Below are 21,932 nucleotides of genomic sequence, written 5' to 3' on the forward strand. Positions count from 1 at the left end.
AACACAATTCGATGAAAACTTGTATACAAGTATATCTATATATGTGCAATTTTGCTCTTAGTTGCCACAAACTTCTTACACCCTTTTTCATAATATTTCTCTGAACTCAGACCAAGATTCGATGACCTACAAATATATATAAATCGTTCAGTGGTTGAAAACTCAACCAAACATATGTATACAGTATTTACAGACTTCTCTATTTTACCATACAATGTACATCAAACATGTGATTGGAATTTGTTTAGAGTTTATGTTTATAGTTTGTTATTATTTTGTCACCAGCATGGCAACCCATAGACCCGTGTTAATTTTTTGAAAATTCAAACTCTGTTTTCGTGCTTATTTTTTAACCTATTTTAATTTATAAAGGGATTCTGCACATCTACAGGTATAAATATCTTTCACCGAAGTGAAGGAACATTTATACGAAGTGAAGGAATCTCATCCACACACTTCCATTACAGTTTTACCCCTACATAAACTGTGTGCATGCTCAACGGCTAACTGTTCGCTAGTGACACTCTGACCTGACGTGACTTGTGTTCAACCTTGACCACGTGACAGCTGATAACGATTGCACATCGTTGATTACAGGACAAGACGTTCCCACGAGCTCAGACACGCCATTCTAATATTCTCAATCTCACACAGTTGCGAATGTCAGGTACGATGAGTAATTATCACTTCGTATTACAACGATAGTCTATAGAATTACATCCTCTGTTGCTTGATCTAACAATATTGTTTGACATTGAATTCTGTTTGGCCCAAGCTTGACTAATAGAGGTCGAGAGGAAAGGTTTGAGGTTTTCTACAGCATTACCCTCCGTTTAGCCCTATCGAAGTAATTTGGTAATTGATCAACTTCACTTGTTTAGCAAACTCTCTAAAGGTCTTCTCGCTCTTAACTCCATACATGTGCATAGTACCTATATGTCCATGAATATGAATTCACTAAAAATGAGCATAACAAATTTTATGGATACAGTTTTAGCATAAATTATGTTAAATCATGCACTGATTAATGCATCCACTTAGATGAAATTATCACAATCAGATGGCGTTTTAACGTCAAATAATTTAATACTGATCATGTTTAGTAGTAAATCTGTCCTGGTGGTTACTCTGTTACTCACTTAGGTTGGCCCGGAAGATCCCGTTGCCTTGTATGGGTACGACCAGCGCTCGTCCCTTGATGGTGTAGTCAGACAGAAGCATGATGTTGGGAATCTCTATCCTGGCGGCTGCCATCAACTTATTTGCATTCAGTCTGTGGAACAACAATACTAAATGAAGATAAATACATCTATCGATATCCAAAAAAAATTTAAATTGATCTTGAATCTGGAGAAAAATTTATACATGATTTGTTCAACGTTGATGTAAACAAAACTCCATTTCTAACAGAATAAGGTAAAAGTTTTTGTCATAATTATAAGTACACACATCTCAATTGAATTTAAATAATTGATACTTTTTACAAACATGATATTTTGTAAGTTTCTAGGAAAAGAACTAGTTTCTCTTTAAACGTCATTACGTTTTGCAACAAATTTTAAAAACCAAAATTTTATCTCCATATCTCAGACCTATCAGTCATAAAATGGCTGGGTTTTTTTGAAAGTTTATTAGTAGTTAGCAAAAAACCGGATTCATCCCCGGGATTTCCTCAAGAATTACAGGGGTTAGAACCGTTTTTCCTTAGAGGGTTTCAATATTGTCATACAAATTGTCATTGAAATTAATAAACAACCAAAAAAGGGCTCAATGAGGATGGTAAGTTATTTGTAGGTTAGGTTTCATGATAGTTAATTCATCTAAAGCAACAGAATTACAAAGTTTCGAAACGAAAATCTTCACACATTTTGTATAGATACCGTTCTTTTACTATCAATATTAGCAAATGCTTTACTACCTATTCCCATGCGTTTCTATATACAGTGTGTAAATTAAGTATGGAAACAAATCTGTATTTTTAAAACCGAAATAGATAGAAATATTCTATTTGTGGCAATAATAGTTAACAAAGATTCCGCAATTTTTCACATGAAAAATATTTTTTTACCCCCCTAACAGGGTAGGTGGTAGGGGGTGACTTATTTTTTTCAAATAGCAACCCCTATTGAGTGACCCCTCATTTTGAAGGGTTTGTCAAAAGACACACAATGACGCAAATCCGAGGTGAATATCTCACTCCTAGCCCAAATGGCGGATATTCCAAAATTTGATTTATTGTACGTGAAAAACACCAATTTCACAAATAATGGAAAGAAATCTGTATTTTTAAAACCGAAATAGATAGAAATATTCTGTTTGTGGAATTGATTGTTGACATAGGTTCCGCAATTTTTTTAATTAACAATATTTTTTCAACCCCTTTAACAGGGTAGGGGGTGGGAGTGACTTATTTTTTTCAACAACAACCCCTATTGAGTGACCCCTCATTTTGAAGGGTTTGTTAAAAGAAAAAGAATGACGCAAACCCGAGGTAGATATTTCACCCCTAGCCTAAATGGTGGGTAATGAAAAATTTAATTTTTGTAAAAAAAAGCCCATTTTGGAATATCCGCCATGTTAGCTAGGAGTGAGATATTCACCTCGGATTTGCGTCATTGTGTTTCTTTTGACAAACCCTTCAAAATGAGGGGTCACTCAATAGGGGTTGCTATTTGAAAAAAATAAGTCACCCCCTACCACCTACCCTGTTAGGGGGGTAAAAAAATATTTTTCATGTGAAAAATTGCGGAATCTTTGTTAACTATTATTGCCACAAATAGAATATTTCTATCTATTTCGGTTTTAAAAATACAGATTTGTTTCCATACTTAATTTACACACTGTATGTGTTGGTGGAAGGAAACTGCCGTCTCTAGTTATCCTTGGATAGAAGCATCTTCATGACTATTTCCATAAATACCTACTATTTCTATATCCCTGTTGTATTGTCTTGAGTAGTGAATGACAAATGTATCCGCAAGTAAGCACAATAGAATATACAACTTAACCATAGACAAGTTACAACAATGAGTTATGTATTGACAGTTATTGGTGGCTTCCCACACAGAACTGACTCACCAGTTGTGGGTTGGAGAATAAAGATGTAACAATGTAAATAAAAGGACAAAGTAATAAAATTACTTCACTTTAGTGATATTTTTACATACCCAGTTTGTAAACATACTTTCAGCTAAATAAGAAATTTAGGACCAGTATAATTTATAAACCTTTGGAAATGATTACATGACTGAGGCATCCAATATCAAAAAGCTAGCTTAGCAAAACGTCAATTTTTAACACTTGGTTGAAATATCTTAGTTAGAGGATAAGTGGGGGTGGTTACAATGTATTTGGTAGTTTCATTTAAACAAAATATTTCTATGTATATGTAAACTCTTATCACAGACCAAAAAATCAATATTATTTCCTTTTCCTGTGCTATAAATGCATCAGTTACAATTTTACATATTAGGTGCGTGGTCGGAAGATATCGTCTCAAAATCATTTAAAAAATATGTATACCAACTGTTTGCTAACTGTTTTCAGCCATTTGTAATTTTAAATATAGTTCATCTGTTTAATTTCTCTAAATTCCAATAAAATCACTATTATTTTCAGTTAAATTGTAGCTAACCAAAAATGTTATTCATCTGGGTTTACAGCCAAGCTCACTCAGCTGAAAAATCATCTAAAATCAAAATTAACACTTTCCCTTTTCTTTCTTGAAATCTACTGTAATAATTCTAAGCATGTTTAATCGGAACAAGTTGATGTATAGGCAAACCTAAGGAGTAATTAATAAGTAATATACCACTGAATATAGATGTTCAAACGTTAAGTACTTATACCGGAGAAATGTACTAATTATCAACTGTAATGGTAGTAAAATGGTCCTTGTTACATGGGTTACTTTTAATCTTTGAGGCCCACAATCTTTAATCAGAAAACCTTCATACTTTAGGAAATAGGATTGTGATTTCATCACAGGACACATATTGGCAAAATAAAACAAATATTGTAACATTGTAAGATATTATACAAAGTGATAATTTATTGTACTTGTAACGTCCGCTCAACAATGTGAGTTTCCCAACTTCTACAATAGCATAACACATTTGGTTGGCTACTCACACGACATTCTTGAACTGATAGTTGGCGAGGCCGAAGACCATGATGTTCTTGAGGTTGGCGTGGTAGTTGACGGCGGATGTTCCCTGCTGCAACATCACCATGGGGATGACCAGCGGCTCGATGGGAGGGATGTTGTGTTCTGGGATACCTGCAAGTAGACGTAGCAATGCTCATCAACTGGACAATACATTCAATTTTGAAGGACCTGAAAAGGTCCGCAAATTCCCAAGCACGCACTGAGAAATATTTTTTTGATTTTATGAAAAGGGTAAATCGAGTCCGTTAATCTCTTCGATCGTACTAAACAACATTTCAGCTATGTAGTGAACGGTTGAATGCTGAAAGTTTAAAACTACTTGGGCGGCCAAAATGGTTAGACTCTAAACTGACCAATGGTTAGAAGCACGTAAAGAAACTTTACTATACTAGAGACTTGTCTAAAAATTTAAACCTCTCAAAAAGGATCTTTTAATACTAGTTTGCCTTGCAAAAGCCCCCTTTGTCTGTTTTTTTCCTAGGGCGCTAGGCACGAGCCTAGATTGTTTTTCACATTACTTCAGGCTACCTAGGCTAGGGTTACGCCATTATCACTAAATAAAATCCATTGGTGACTTAGTGGGATTTGAACCCGCGGGACCTCAGGGAGTATGGTCTAACCAGATCGCTCCTCAAAGAGTGACAATTTAATTCTAGTAGCAAATTCCAGCAATTTAAAGGGGCTTGCTTCACGCCTCAATTACAAAACTCCGAACATTTGGTTATTATTCCTTTATTATATTAGAAGGATGTAACTGAGTAGGCTATCTTACCACAATTTACAGTCTAGTAAACACTTTCCCTATACTTCACGCTTCTTTGTTTATGGTGAGGTCGGATAGTACACAATGAGTTAATTAAATCAAATAAATAGATAACAACGTCATAAGCATAACAAAACTGAAACAGTAGTTCCAATTATATATGGAAAGAATTAAACCAAACAAATAATAACAGTAAATTTATAAACTTTATCTTTTTCATTTTTTAATTTAGAAGCTAAAATCACACTCATAAGCTTATATGAAAACTTTCTCAAGTGTCGTCAGTTTTCTTCCGTACCTCATAGGATACGTTTGCCATTACTTCTGACGTATTTGCATTAAATTACTCCCCATGATGTAAAAAATTGTTTTATTTTATAAAAGCGAATTTGCGACGGAATTACCTAAGTATCAATTTTGTCAACTTCTTCTCAAGAAGTGCTAGGGGATTCCAAAGATTTAACAAACTAAAATCGATCCACCATTGTACCCCACCAGAAATACTATGGTTTTCAATTACATTTAATCTCTTGTTGTGTAAGAATACAATATTGTTAAATAGTACGATTTTTTAGTAAAAAATATGTAAACCACATTGGACCATTACTAAGAATTTGGCAAATTAACATTTAATATTTATTTGGGTTTCGAACGTTGGTAACATTAAACTAACTTCAGTATGGTCAGTATGTTTGACTTTTTTTGCGTACGACCTTCTTTTGAAAACAGCAAACTACAATAAATTATTTGATTTTAAATTAGCTAATAACCGTAACCCAAAAATTTTCAGCCCTCTTAAACTAAAACTACATGTTTCATTATTAATATACAAACTAAAAATCCTTTACAAAATACCACCATAGGACACTCATTATTTATTTGTTACACTATAATAAATATTGGTTAAAGTTGACTTATGTTTGTCTTATGAAAATTGTAACCTAGGGTTGAAAGATATAACACAGTAAGCTCTATATTTATACCTGAAAGTATACACAATACGTCTAATAACACTTGTAATAATATGCTAACACTTATACTGTTGACCACGAGACGGTAAATACACATAAAAGATGGTAAGTGGTAATCGATTTCGATTGGACACTCCAATCATCATCAGACACGATAGGCGAACGAACCTTTGCATTTACCGTCTTGTAAGTCAACAGTAAATACTTGTAAATACTAGTAGACGTATTTTTTAAAATTTCAGGTAAATTGATAACACGTACGATGCTGATCAAGAAGTTATCTATATGTCATAGGACACATTATTAAAATACGTTGTTATAGTTCTAAACCTATATTGCTTACAATTCTCAATTTGTTTTAATTTTAAAGTGTTAGAGTACTTTTTTCTTTGTGGTCTCAAACAATATATTTTTAAATAATAATTACCTTTGCCTTTTTCTTTAACCTTAAATAATGAATTGGATAGAAAATTGTATTAGAAAAGCCATATTTATTTTCGTCCGCTGCACGAAATCAGAGGGCGAAAACCCCAACCCAAAGCTATAAGAATGCGTACAAATTGTGAAAACAAAATGTAACGAGTCAACCGCTGGCTAACCTGTTCACCCTCATTAACTATTAACATTTCCTTCTACTTGACTGTTAATGTCAGGATGAGTCCGTGACCTCAGAACGGCAAAGCACGTGACTAGAGATGACCATTGTGACTACATCGTGATAAGTGAAGGAAATCTACTTTTCCTGGAAAACCCAAGTCTTTTGCCATTCTACAAGGATCCATTTAATAATACTGTACTAACTAGCTGCTGTAGCCGTTCTTCGCAACGGCAAGATGTACCATACCACCTACTCCAAACACTTGTTATAAGTAGTTCGAATTTATTAAAAAGCCACCAAATTTTATATAATAATACAATAACATAATTTCCATAACTGAGGGTTATAGAATATTTCTTCATTTCCATAATCTATGACAAAGTTTAAGAGTAAATAAACCTACCCCATAGTTGTGTCAAATATTGTATTTAATTTGTTTGGATTAGCTGTCTGAAATTGTGAAATAAGCATTTAGCAGTTCTAATGGTTTACATTAAAATTTCAACGCAAAGGCAAACGAAGATTGTGAATTTTCTCATGCTTTCATGGAGACCAATTAATATTTACTTTTGAAACCCTCACCTCAAACAATTGGACGGACATCCAAGGGGCGTAGCCCGAGAGGAACTCAGGGAAGTGAAAAGGCCTACGACATTCCTAGATATGTGGACCATCTTTGTGCTTAAATTTGGCTGTATTGGCTTAGTATTTTAGTCGTGGTAGCCATACAGACAGACAGACAGTCACCATCTTAAAATCTATAATAGTTAATTTTATAATTAACTATTATAAAATTATAATAGTATAGATAGATAATCCATAAAATGGACACATCGGAATTAAAATGTGGTTTATATACACAAGTTAGTTGAAAGTCTGTGATCCGTTTTAATTACTGGTTAATTAGGATTAACAAAATATAATACTGTGTCAAAATATAATAAATTTTAATAAGAATTAAAATAATTAGTATTAATTCTGAATACTGAAGTATAATACTGAATTATCGACTAAACATAGAAAGTATTTTACTTGAATATATGATAGAACGTCCCTATTATAGTTTTATACTAAGTGTTTTCATTTAATTATACTTGAATAAGCGTGTTTCAGTTGACTTAAAATTGTCCTTCCATTTTGGTATGGTTAAAAATGTTATGTGTAAGAACTAAATTGTACTTAAAAGCAGAGCTCTCTCGACAACCCGCAGTAAGTTTCATTTTTTAATGGCAAAAAATTTCATTCATGGTTTATCTCTGTATATTTGAAGTTTACGTGATGACTTAATAATTAATTTTAGGTCAAGGTCATCCTCGTCATTTATGAATTATAAGATTGCATGGATTTTCTTCTGTAGGCCTATGGATATACTAGATCATGGTACATTAATTTGGATATGCCAGTTCCACATAATTAGCTGTACTAAGTAGCTTAATACCTTCACTAAACTAGTAATTATTGACCATCAAAGTGAGTTTTGAGTGTATTAGAATAATGGAATCTGTTTCTTCTTTAAAACCTTGACAAATTTATTTTCTGTTTTAGAGCTAGCTGGTAATTAGATGGTCACCGGTTTGACCCGGAAATAAGCCGGTAGTATGTATCAAAACTGGACCCAACTATGTCCTTCACCAATGGAATTTAAATTCATTATGGCTAGAGAAACAGTTTACCCTAGTCAATAATAAAATTACAGCAGGCAACTTAATCCATTCTTCATTTGCCCTTTATTTAAACCTAGGGTCAACTACACCCAGCTGTGTGTGATATTATATGGCATAAAATTAGTTCAATCTAATAACATTGGCCTATCTAAAATTAGGTTATTCGAGTTTTTTCTCGGTAGAATAGCTCTAATGACCACGTGGCGCTATAAAGGGACGATTATGATTCTTTTATTATATTTTTAAACATTTACATTTTTACAAAATATCTAAAAGCCAAAAGTCTCATCCCCATTAATTAATTATAGGCTACGAAAAAGTTCGTATGCATTTCACGTTCTAAACACTATTTTTACATCCATGTTAAAATTCTTCACGACTTGCATGCACTCTTTATAAAACTACATGATATTCAATCTCTGTTAAACTTGACGTTTAGGAATAATTGTTAATGGATGACTATAAATTTGTCTTATTCCCGATGTTATAATAGGATCTAAAGACTTCCCCCTATTCCGGGTAAAGGTTGTTGTGTTGAACCACAGATTTAACAGTACGAGAGGTCGTCCAGTGGTCGAAACTCGACCAAAAATATGTAATGTACTCACTTATCTATTTTCACCCCACACTGTAAATAAAACATGTGATTGGAGTTTCCTCCATTTGTTTTGATTTTCTGTTTATATTTCGTTGTTATTTCGTAACCAGCATAGCAACGCATAAGATCCATGTTAATTTTTTCAAATTTTTAAACTCATTTTTTGTGCTTATCTTTGAGCCTATTTAAATTTATAAAGGGATTCTGCACACCTACAGGAAAATAGCTTTCCAACGGTATGCGTAGATTTTCCCTACGATTCACACGAGCTGAGAAAAAAGGTTTTAAAGAAACATGCTTGCCTATTAATATATAGATAGACTAGTGGAACCCCGTCGAAATCGACGGTTAATCTTGAGGTTTTATGTAAATTCAGCATTACTGTGTAGGATAGAGTGAAGTCATTAAAATCTTAGATATATGAAGGGAGGATAAGCAATAATAAGTATGACGATTGTGTTCCCTAAAAAACGTGATTGATGAATTCGTTTAACACAATATTTCCTACCTTTCTTTTTATCGGCTTTAGGTTGCCCAAAAGGTTTTTTTGGAGTCTCATAATTGTTTGTTCATGAGTTTGTTTCAAACCAAAGCCACTTTCACTATATGGGAGAATGAGTTCATATAATTAGTCTATCATGTTATGGAAAGAGTCAATATTTATTACTAACCACTAATTCCATCTGCTTTAGGAAAATCATTCAGATTGTATCCGGATTTATAAGTAAATCTTCATTTTTTTTATAAAAATATCTGATGCTCCAGAAAGCAGTAACATTCTTACTTTGATCTCAGCAATTTTAAATCCTTCTCTTGCCACATCGACCCATGTATTTAATCATCCTGTTCTTACTTGATAATTCATTAACTTATGGGGTAGTTTTGCCTTGGCCATATAGATCACATAAAGCTGTGCATGTATTTCGTGGATTGGAATGAACCATAATTGTAGGAAATCGCATCACAAATCTTGAACATTTTCGGAACCAAATCCATAACCTAGTCCAGCATTGGTAACAAATTATGCAAATGCGATGAGATGTGATGACACTTTTATGTTTCCGAATGTTTTGTATGTAGTGAGGTTTAGATGCGTTGTTCAACCTAGCTACATGTGTACATCAAAGTAAAAACTGTGTACACATTTTTTTTTAAATACCTGAATTGACATTAATTCACCTTCTTTACCAAAACCATAGACTTCGTAGTTAGTCTATTCCAAAACTTGAACACAGCTCTCATCCTCAACGTACTCATCTATGACACAATTTTCAACCCGATTATCAAAAACTGTTATACCAATAAATGAATCTCAGGTGTTCTTTCTTGAATTTAAAAATAAATGGTGATTGAAAGTAGGAAAAAAAGGCAAGTGCCAACCTTACAATATGTATAAGCTAACCCGATAAGGAATAGTTATATGTTCCTTTGAAATTGTCAAGTCACACTTGTTTCATAATTTAAAATTCTCTAAGAGCAATAAAGCATAGATGTTTGAACAAAACATTTCAAACGTATCATAAATTCATCATTTTGTTGAAACTATAAAAAACTTGCCATGCAGTGGAGAATCCATTTAAAATCATAAATAATAATGTAAACATTTAATTTTGACAGTTTCAGTAGACCTTTGAATACAATTTTAATATTAACAGCTGGTTCATAAAAGTAGTGTAAAATTATCCATATGGTCGAAATGTAAACAATATTGCAGAGTGAACTTTAAAGGCCTCTGGGGCAGAGCCCCAAGGGAATTTACCTCTTTCCTCTTTTGATGGCTCATCTACAGACCAAGACCTTTCTTTAGAGACCCCAACCAAGTTTATACGCCCAGCCGTTCTCTCAAATTAGCTGTGACAAAAACCCCGTTTTCCTCCATAAGAATAACATGGGATGGGAATTTAAAGGCCACGGGGGCAGAGCCCCAAGGGAATTCACCATGTTTCTCTTTTGATGGCTCATCTACAGACCAATACCTTTCTTTAGACACTTCTACCGAGTTTCTACGCCCAGCCGTTCTCTCAAAATAGCTATGACAAAGAAAAACAGTTTCAAATTAATATATAGATAGATAAAATTTCTCAGCTGTGTTTACATTTTTATTTCCTTACACTGTTGCGTGATTGACACAATTCAGATTGAACAGATTGTGAACTATATAAAATGTTTGTTACAACAACTAATGCTGAATTGACTATAATTTGTTTCTCAAATCATTGTTAACAATACTAAATTTTGTAGCAGTTGTATAGGAATTATTAAAAATATTGTAGGCTCAAACGTCATTGCATAGCACAGAAACCCTACTCTACTCACTAATAAAGAAATATTTTACTATAGTGGTCGAGGCCTCCATCGAGCACATAATACTCATATTCACATTTATTGAGCGGAGCGAGCGAAGCGAGCGAAGCTCTTATACGTCGACTCTTATGCATTTCGTAATACGCAAACTCCTCCTAGACGGATGAATCAATCGTTTTCAAATTTTGCATGGTGATAGAGACCATATCGGTGAGTGCCAACATCTATATGGCGTTAAAAAAGTCTCTCAGGAATCCGCCCCACTGGGTCTCAAAGTTTCAATGTAATCCTTATGGAAGCAGTATTTGACACATAAACAAAAACATATGATCAGCTGTTGACTTTTGAATGCAGTAGATAAAGAAATAGCTGATAGCATTAATCCACAGATATTAGAACAGAAACGGTATAGATCATAAATATAATCAAATGACGACACTAGCTTGAGGTCCGTGACGTAGGAAGTGGTGAAGGAAGTAGTAAAGGAGAGCAGTCTGGAGTGTGGAAACTGTTTATGACAATTAGATTTAGGTATCTGCATTCCTAAAATTTTATAGGAAGGGAGGAAAACTGGTCCGCGACGTAGGAAGTGGTAAAGGAAGTAGTCAAGGCGAGCTGTCCAGAGTGTGGGGACTGTTTATAACGATTAGATAAAGGTAATATTAAAGGCATTCCTAAAATTCTATGGGAAGGGAGGAAAAGGGGTCCGCGACGTAGGAATTGGTGAAGGAAATAGTCATGGCGAGCTGTAGGGAGTGTGGAACTGTTTATGACGATTATATTAAGGTATCTGCAATCATAAAATGCTATTGGAAGGGAAGGAAACAGGTCCGCGACGTAGGAAGTGGTGAAGGAAGTAGTAAAGGCGAGCCGTTCGAGATATGGAATCTGTTTATGACCTTTAGATAAAGGTATTTGCAATCCTAAAATGTTATGGGAAGGGTGGAAAACAGGTCCGCGACGTAGGAAGTGATGAATGAAGTAGTCAAGGCGAGCTGTCCGGAGTGTGAAAACTGTTTATGACGATTAGATTAAGGTACCTGCAATCCTAAAATGCTATGGGAAGGGTGGAATCAGGTCCGCGACGTAGGAAGTGATGAATGAAGTAGTCAAGGCGAGCTGTCCGGAGTGTGATAACTGTTTATGAAGATTAGATTAAGGTATTTGCAATCCTAAAATGCTATGGGAAGGGTGGAAAACAGGTCCGCGACGTAGGAAGTGATGAATGAAGTAGTCAAGGCGAGCTGTCCGGAGTGTGGAAACTGTTTATGACGATTAGATTAGGGTATCTACAAACTTAAAATGCTATGAGAAGGGAGAAAACAGGTCCGTGACGTAGGAAGTGGTGAAGGAAGTAGTAAAGGCGAGTAGTCTGGAGTGTTGGATCTGTTTATGACCAATAGCTTAAGGTATCTACAAACCTAAAATGCTATGGGAAGGGAGGAAAACAGGTCCGCGACGTATGAAGTGGTGAAGGAAGTAGTCAAGGCGAGCTGTCTGGAGTGTGAAAACTGTTTATGACGATTAGATAAAGGTAATATTAAAGGCATTCATAAAATTCTATGGAAATGGAGGAAAAGGGGTCCGAGACGTAGGAATTGGTGAAGGAAGTAGTAAAGGCGAGCTGTTCGGGGTATGGAATCTGTTTATGACCTTTAGATTAAGGTATTTGCAATCCTAAAATGCTATGGGAAGGGAGGAAAAGGGGTCCGCGACGTAGGAAGTGGTGAAGGAAGTAGTCAAGGCAAGCTGTCCGGAGTGTGGAAACTGTTTATGACGATTAGATTAAGGTATCTATCAACCTAAAATGCTATGGGAAGGGAGGAAAACAGGTCCGTGACGAAGGAAGTGGTAAAGGAAGTAGTAAAGGCAAGTTGTCTAGAGTGTTGGATCTGTTTATGACCAATAGATTAAGGTATCTACAAACCTAAAATGCTATGGGAAGGGAGGAAAACAGGTCCGCGACGTATGAAGTGGTGAAGGAAGTAGTCAAGGCGAGCTGTCCGGAGTGTGGAAACTGTTTATGACGATTAGATAAAGGTAATATTAAAGGCATTCCTAACATTCTATGGGAATGGAGGAAAAGGGGTCCGCGACGTAGGAATTGGTGAAGGAAGTAGTAAAGGCGAGTTGTCCGGAGTGATGGATCTGTTTATGACCAATAGATTAAGGTATCTAAAAACCTAAAATGCTATGGGAAGGGAGGAAAACAGGTCCGCGACGTATGAAGTGGCGAAGGAAGTAGTCAAGGCGAGCTGTCCGGAGTGTGGAAACAGTTTATGACAATTCGATTAAGGTATCTACAAACCTAAAATGCTATGGGAAGGGAGGTAAATAGATCTGTGACGTAGGAAGTGACGAAGGAAGTAGTAAAGGCGAGTTTTTCAGAGTGTGGAAACTGTTTATAACGATTAGTTTAAGGTATCTGTAATCCTAAAATGTTATGGAAAGGGAGGGAAACGGTTCCGTGACGTAGGAAGTGACGAAGGAAGTAGTAAAGGCGAGTTTTTCGGAGTGTAGCAACTGTTTATAACGATTAGTTTAAGGTATCTGTAATCCTAAAATGTTATGGAAAGGGAGGGAAACGGGTCCGTGACGTAGGAAGTGGTGACGGAAGTAGTCAAGGCGAGCTGTCCGGAGTGTGGGAACTGTTTATGACGATTAGATAAGGGTATGGGCTATCCTAAAATGCTATGGGAAGGGAGGGAAACAGGTCCGCGACGTAGGAAGTGGTGACGGAAGTAGTCAAGGCGAGTTGTCCGGAGTTTGGGAACTGTTTATGACGATTAGATTAAGGTATCTGCAATCCTAAAATGCTATGGAAAGGGAGGGAATCAGGTCCGTGACAGAGGAGGTGGTGAAGGAAGCAAATGCGAGCTGTCCGGAGTGAGGGAACTGTTTATGACGATTAGATTAAGGTATATGCAATCCTAAAATGCTATGGGAAGGGAGGAAAACAGGTCCGCAACGTATGAAGTGGCGAAGGAAGTAGTCAAGGCGAGCTGTCCGGAGTGTGGAAACAGTTTATGACAATTAGATTAAGGTATCTACAAACCTAAAATGCTATGGGAAGGGAGGTAAACAGGTCTGTGACGTAGGAAGTGACGAAGGAAGTAGTAAAGGCGAGTTTTTCGGAGTGTGGAAACTGTTTATAACGATTAGTTTAAGGTATCTGTAATCCTAAAATGTTATGGAAAGGGAGGGAAACGGTTCCGTGACGTAGGAAGTGACGAAGGAAGTAGTAAAGGCGAGTTTTTCGGAGTGTGGCAACTGTTTATAACGATTAGTTTAAGGTATCTGTAATCCTAAAATGTTATGGAAAGGGAGGGAAACGGGTCCGTGACGTAGGAAGTGGTGACGGAAGTAGTCAAGGCGAGCTGTCCGGAGTGTGGGAACTGTTTATGACGATTAGATAAGGGTATGGGCTTGCTACGCACCATAAAGCTTTCTATAGGCTATTCATTAACTTAGGCCTACAAAATTCCTTTGGCTACTAAGTTAGCCCACATTGAACTGAAAGTCATTTTTATTTCTTAATAAAGATAATTCCTAATTTGTGTTTTGTTTCTGTCTAATAAGGTAAGTCTTTGTCTTAATCTTATAATTATGAATTATTTTAAGAATAAATAGATTTGATAAGTTACAATATAAATTTATTAATGAAATACAAATATTAGATAAGTTGTTGGTTGAATTAGCTACAGGGTAAGTTAACAATGGTAAATTTTCAAAATGGTGGGGTTTCCAAAGTGGATGATATTATTCTAGGCTTATTGGGTTGGTTTCTTCTAAAGTACAGTACTAATTACTATTTGAATATGAGCTCTTAATCCAGGGAGGGGTGGTCGTGCCGGTTCGAATGATATATTAGGCTTCTTTAAAATGCAAATAATTTAATTTAGTTATTGTTCTGAAATAAGTTAAGCTAGGTTCATGATGCTATTAATATAGGCTAATAATGTTAATGTCCAAAGAAAGATTCCAAATGGTTTCACTGAATTTAATGAAATAAAATAGAATTTGAAGATTAAATTTTGAATAAAAGTTCAATTTGAAATATGTATATCTTGATGAGTTGAGTTTTTGGGCCTAGTAGGCTGTACTGATTAAATGTCCAATGAAGATTAAATTTGTCCTTAGTTAAATAAGATGGATGATGGTTACCAAATTTGGAGTGTCTGTCTTCTTATAGCCCAAATTGGTACTCTTCAATGCACTTGTCCAATACTTTTGGATGATGAGAAATTTAAAATATAGGTTTTACTTTGGGATTATAAATTTTAGTTTAAATCAAACACAATTTCCAATAGAATGATGTTCACACTGTGAAGAGTTGGCAGGATCTGGGGAGAGGCAATGGTAGCAGCTCAGGAAGTCCATGTCCATTGTTGCAATGATGCACAGCTGGTTAAATTTACATGAATGACACTTGCCACAGTAATTTTGATTTTCTTTGGATAATTTTGAAAAATAATACTATATTTAAGATGTTATTACTATATTGCAATTTTCTTACAATTATATATTATTCTAAATAAATGATTATTGTTGGTTTTTGATGAGTACTTAATAGGTATGGAGAGAATTTGCATAAATATTTTATTGTAACATGAAATAGGATGATGTTTCTGTGGGGTGATGGGATATTATATAACATTGAACAAAATTTGATAAAATAACACATTAACAAGGAGAAACATATTAAATAACTGATAATACATTATCAGGGGCATTAACAGACATTATGAGAGAAAATATACAAAATAATAGAGAAATTAATGTTAATGATGAATGAATGACATGTAATATTACAATCCTAAAATGCTATGGGAAGGGAGGGAAACAGGTCCGCGACGTAGGAAGTGGTGACGGAAGTAGTCAAGGCGAGTTGTCCGGAGTTTGGGAACTGTTTATGACGATTAGATTAAGGTATCTGCAATCCTAAAATGCTATGGAAAGGGAGGGAATCAGGTCCGTGACGGAGGAGGTGGTGAAGGAAGCAAATGCGAGCTGTCCGGAGTGAGGGAACTGTTTATGACGATTAGATTAAGGTATATGCAATCCTAAAATGTTATGGAAAGGGAGGGAATCAGGTCGGTGACGTAGGAAGTTGCGAAGGAAGTAATAAAGGAAATGTTGTTTAGAGTGTGGGATATGTTTATAACCAATAGATTAAGGTATTTGCAATCCAATAATTCTAAGGGTAGGGAGGGAAACAGGTCCGAGACGTAGGAAGTGGTGAAGGAAGTAGTCAAGTCAAGCTTTTTGGAGTGTGGGAACTGTTTTTGACGATTAGATTAAGGTATCTACAATCTTAAAATTCTATGGGAATAGAGAGAAACAGGCCCGCGACGTAAGAAGAGGTGAAGGAAGTAGTAAGGTGAGCAGTGTGGAGTGTGGGAACTGGGAACCCTTTGTAGCAGTTAGATTAATGTATCTGCAATGCTGAAATGCTATGAGAAGGGATGGAAGCATGCCCGCGACATAGAAAATGGTGAAAGAAGTAGTAAAGGCTAGCGGTGTGAAGTGTGGGCAATGTTTGTGGCAATTATATTAACGTATCTAAAATACTAAAATGCTATGGAAAGTGATGAAAACAGGTCCACGATGTAGGAAGTAGCTTAGGAAGTAGTAAAGTATGAGCATAATGTGAGAACCGTCTGTGGCAGTTAGATTAATGTATCTTCCATCCTAAAATGCTAAGAGAAGAGAAGGAAACAGGCCCCACGACGTAGGAAGTGGTGAAGGAAGTTTTAAAGGCTGGCAGTGGAGAGTGGGGGAACCGTTTGGGCAGTTAGATAAATGTATCTAATACCATTATAAAGTCAATATACCAATATATAGTCAATTATAATACTTAAATGCTACGAGAAGGGAACGAAACAGGTCTATGGCGTAGGAAATGGTGAAGGAAGTAGTAAGGCTTGCAGTGCAGAGTGTGGGAACTGCCTTTGGCAATTACATAAATGTATCTGCAATCCTAAAATGCTATGGGAAGAGAGGGAAAAAGGTCCACGACGTAGGGGGTGATGAAGGAAGTAGTAAAGGTGAGCAGTGTTGAGTGTGGGAATGGATTAATGTATCTGCAATGCTAAAATGCTATGGGAAGAGACTGTAGACTGTAGGTTAAAATTATTACAAAGCACAAATCGATACATATTTCGATACATGCAATCGTTTACAATAGAAATTTACAACTAACCTAAAAAACGATCTTTACTCCCTAAAGAGTAAAAATGCTACTTTAGACCCGCAACGCATGCATTAAAAACGACTGTTTTGACTGCAGCATGACAAAAACAATATAGTATGAACCCCTAATGACTCCGCTCAATTTTGTGGATGCCTCTGCAAACGCCACCTAGTATTATGTGCTCGATGCACAGTAGGCTACATGTTACAACAATGGTATGGTATACACTTACCCTTGGCTAGGTACGGCCTCAGTATGTCCGTTGCCAACATGAAGCACATCGGCAACATCGGGTCTGACATCTTGCATTTGGGAATGTCAGCTGGAACAAAACATCATCTATGAAACAATCAGCTGTGGCATTTGGAACAAATAATTCTAAGCCAACAAGTCTTTGAATTTAGTAGTCTACATGTTACACTGATGCACCTGTTGGTTGAAATAGTTGTATTTATTTCATAATCTATTTTAGTCATACAGTATACACCATTTTTGCAATAAGAACATAAAAAGTGTTAACATTAGAAATAATATAATGATAATGCTTAGCAATAAAGAGTCATGACCTCAATTATTCTTTCTTACTAGGCGTCACTGATAAGAACACGTTTGGGTTTGAATTTGTTTTGAAGATGAATAATGTGACTGGTTGCTGTGTAACATCATAGACTAACCAACACAAGTAAACTTCTCATCCCATTGTAAATTTTGAAGCTCGTTTTTCATGTCTAGTTCATGTACGCCACACTGGGCGCTAGTGTCGACGAAATTTTGTTTCTATTTTTTTAGGGTTAATTTCTTGATTTGTGCTTTACTGTTTGGTTAAATAACTAGGGGACAATTTATTGTTTATGATTAGATCGTATTATTTGGTTAAACGAGGTTTTAAATGACTGTATTAACGGGAAACAAATTGTAAACAAAACACGACCTCTACATAAACTGTACAGAACTAACAATAAAATTGTCTTCAGCTGATCCATTAGGATGAGAAATCTACTAAGGGAGTATGTTTTGTCTATGGTAACATCCTCAGTACGTTAGGATGTTACGATTCAAGTGGTAGTAAAATAAACATTTGCCTGTTAAAGTTACATTGGATCAATATACTAATATAACTAGCTGTTTTACCCGTGCTTCGCAACGGGAAGATGTATTATACGGCCTAATCCAAACACTTGTAAAGTAGTTCGAATTTATAAACAAAAGCTACCAAATTTATACAAAATATAACATACAGTGTAATTTTCTAATGTTTACTTGAAAATATATCGATAACATTATTTCCATAAACTAGACACTAAATAGAAAGCAGACCCTGGGTTGTACAGCAACGGTTATAGAATATTTTTTATTTACATAATCAACGACTTAATTTTGGGATAAATAATCTATGACAAGGTTTTAGAATAAATAATCTATGCCAAAGTTTTGGAATAAATAAAGCTACCATGGTTGTGTAAAATATTATATTTAATTGGTCTGTATCAGCTGTCTGATATTGTGAAATTAGCACTTGGCAGTTCTGATTGTTTACATTGGAAACGCAATGGTAAATTTTCTCATCTTTTCATAGAGACCAATAATATTTACCACGATTACTAGAAAAATATACTATTGAAAACTTCACCTCAAAACTTTGGATATCCAAGGGGCATAGCCCAAGAGGAACCCAAGAAGGTAAGACATTCCTAGATATGTAAACAATTTTTGTGGTTAATTTTGGCTTTAGTATTTTAGTCGTGAAAGCCGTCCTAACACCACCTCAATTTTATAATACTATAGATAGATTGTTAACAACAATACATTTTCTTATTTTGGTTTCCCCTAATTTGAGCTATATTTTGTTTTTGTAACAAAATTCTGGTTTTAAATAGCTTCTAATTTTATTTCTATAGGTTTAGGCTACCGGTACTTATAATTATTAGGTACATATACAAAGCATAATGAAAAAGGACAAAAATCTAAACTATTTTTAATTTTAGAAAAACAAGGCCATTTTGTTAGATTATAAACTGTTGGCTTTCCAGATTTTAAAACAGCTCGAAGACTGTTGAGGCGGCTCGTTTATTTTATACCATTCCAGCTAGCATGGTAACCACTGAACACAATTAAAATAGTACTGTAATAGCTTATTAACATGAGAGTGTTTAGTTATTCTTTAATCTTAAAATTATTTTTCTAATGTAGATAACCAAGGAAGCTACACAGGATATAACACCCTAACCATCTCCAAAACTTTCACTCGGACTTGGTTTTAAAAACTCTCTAACATTTGAGACGCGTTAATATTTGAATACAGTAGTTATTTTAATCTTATTTTGCAAAAAAATGTTTTTGTGTTAGTAACATATCTTGGTCATAAATTATTTATTATCAAAATTATCTACGATTAGGACACCGAACAGTTAGATTTAGCTGGTTTCAACGTTAATACTAAAGATTTGATGTGATTATAACATATCACTTAGCATGTATCAGCATGGAAGTTTGGCCAAACTCTAATTATTTTATTTTATTTTATTTATTTATTCATATCACCGGATACACCATTTACAAAATATATGTGTTTTAAGTACATGAGCAGAATGAAAAGATAACAAAAAAAAATAGCAAGATAAGTTACATAATGACCATGAAACAAAGAAGCATTGCAACAAAAAATTATAACAAGACAACAACGTGACAAAAATAACAGATAATAACATTAACAAAGTATTGTGCAGATAATAACAAAAAAATAAAAAACGCTAACAACATAAAACGCTAACGCATAACATTAGAAAACGCTAATTACATGGAAATACATAGAAAAAACTTTTAAAAAAATTACCATCCGCGCTGCTTAAAAAAAATACATGCAAGTTAATTATTAGATACGTTAAACTTGTACAAAACTTATTTACATAAAAATTAATTTTTTGAATTATTTAAAAAAAAAACAAAAAACAAAAAGCCTTAAAAATATTTCAATTAATTGATTTAATAAAACAATATAACTCACGTAGATGGGTAGGTGAGGCCACCGCCACCAGTAGGGACACCACAAGGCTCAATCCTAGGACCATCATTGTTACACTGGCCAACATAGACTGCGTCGAGGCGAGGCCCCCCTGCTATATACCTGCCCCCCGGCCCCCCTGCCAAGGCCCCGAGATATACCTATGGGGCTCCACAGCCAAAATAAGCCCCACACCACCTTGAAACTATGATCTACAACCTATAGATAATAGCAGGCTCTAGGAATGGTCCTGTAGATAGTTGGCACGCAAACGATTTGAATTATCAGTATGTAATGTTTACTGAATGAATTAATGATTGTTTTGAACGTGATGTAAGATAGTATGTGTGTTTTGATATAGGTTTTGAAGGACGGATAAATCAATAAAGAATTTAACTTTCAGGGAATAATTATTTTAATTGTTTTACATTGATTGCGAATAAGGGCCTTGTGATAAAAGTTTTGTATGAAAGATAGGCTTACAGGTGTATGATCAGGATCAGGCCAGTAAATTCCTCTTAATACTGTTACACCATTCATACATATGTTCCATTCCCATGTTTAAAATATTGCCAGTAGGAAAATCCCAATGGAATAAAAATATAAACAAAACTAGCTTAACCAAGTCACCATAGTTGAGTGCCATAAAACACCGCTTTCAATCTTTTGCAACACCCAATTTTTTCATAATCTTGAATGCCAAATTGAATAGACCGTTTATAACAGAAAATATATATATCTTCTCGTTATAGTACAAACATTTCAATTGTAGCTCAGTTGAGGTCCATTCACCTTGTTCACTTTGAGTACAAAAGTTGCGACGGCTAAATTAAATATATATTTACTAATAATAGGCAAGCATGTTTCTTTCAAACATTTTTTCTCAGCTCGTGGGAAAATCTACGCATATTGTTAGAAATATATTTTCCTGTAGATGTGCAGAATCACTTTATAAATTAAAATAGGCTCAAAAATAAGCACAACAATTAATTTAAATTAAAAAAATTAACGAGGGCCTTATAGGTTGCTATGCCGGTGACAAAATATGAACAAAAAATCAAAACCAATCGAAAAATTCCATTCACATGTATTATTTACAGCGTGGGGTGAAAAAAGATAAGTCTGTACATTACATATTTTTGGTCAAGTTTTCGACCACTGGACGACCTCTGGACGATAGTATATATAAATGAGAGAGCCAAATCAATATCTAAAGGAGTGCATCCACTTACCCTGTAATCGCCATACGGATACAGTGTTTCACATGTATAAGAAACGGTGTCTCAAATAAAAAAAATCCAAACAAAAAATACACATGAACATTATAACCAAGTTACTCCAGTTTAACATGGCGTATGCAATCATCCAATAAATTACACAAATCGATAAACGCAACTCCCAAATAGCAAAAATGAATTGTGACTTCCTGGAGCGAAAGTGAAGAGAATAGGTCCGAGGAGTCACGACTTCCTCGTGGACCGTCGTTGAGAGGTCAAGGTCTCGGGTGATCTGGAGTTGCGAGACTCTCTCAGACATTCCCGAGTGAAAGGTCGCACAGACTTGGGTAACATCGCTCTGTTGTAGCATCTGCACAAACAATGCATGCCAGGTGCAATACTGTTGGTGGACGATTCTTTTGGCAAGCAATAAAAAGGGAGGATACAAGGGAGAA

General features: G+C 35.1%; 1 protein-coding gene across 2 annotated transcripts in view; it reads right to left on the minus strand.

The window, feature by feature from the left end:
* LOC128993454 (protein takeout-like) overlaps positions 1–21,932 on the minus strand; it is a 52,325-nt gene that overhangs the window by 2,334 nt on the left and 28,059 nt on the right. Inside the window, exons 1-4 of one of the 2 annotated variants that reach the window (XM_054417358.1) lie at positions 20,264–20,340; positions 17,492–17,581; positions 4,132–4,279; positions 1,140–1,273 (exon numbers count right to left, since the gene is read on the minus strand). In XM_054417358.1, the coding sequence (XP_054273333.1) occupies positions 1,140–1,273; positions 4,132–4,279; positions 17,492–17,581; positions 20,264–20,330 (439 nt within the window). In that variant the 5' untranslated portion in view covers positions 20,331–20,340. Of the gene's footprint in view, positions 1–1,139; positions 1,274–4,131; positions 4,280–17,491; positions 17,582–20,263; positions 20,341–21,932 lie in introns of those variants that run through there. The other variant, XM_054417359.1, reaches the window with a different exon arrangement.

The sequence above is a fragment of the Macrosteles quadrilineatus genome, unplaced genomic scaffold (assembly GCF_028750875.1).
Source record: "Macrosteles quadrilineatus isolate MER2022 unplaced genomic scaffold, UCM_ALF_1.0 Scaffold_4__1_contigs__length_99947679, whole genome shotgun sequence".
Taxonomy (NCBI): domain Eukaryota; kingdom Metazoa; phylum Arthropoda; class Insecta; order Hemiptera; family Cicadellidae; genus Macrosteles; species Macrosteles quadrilineatus.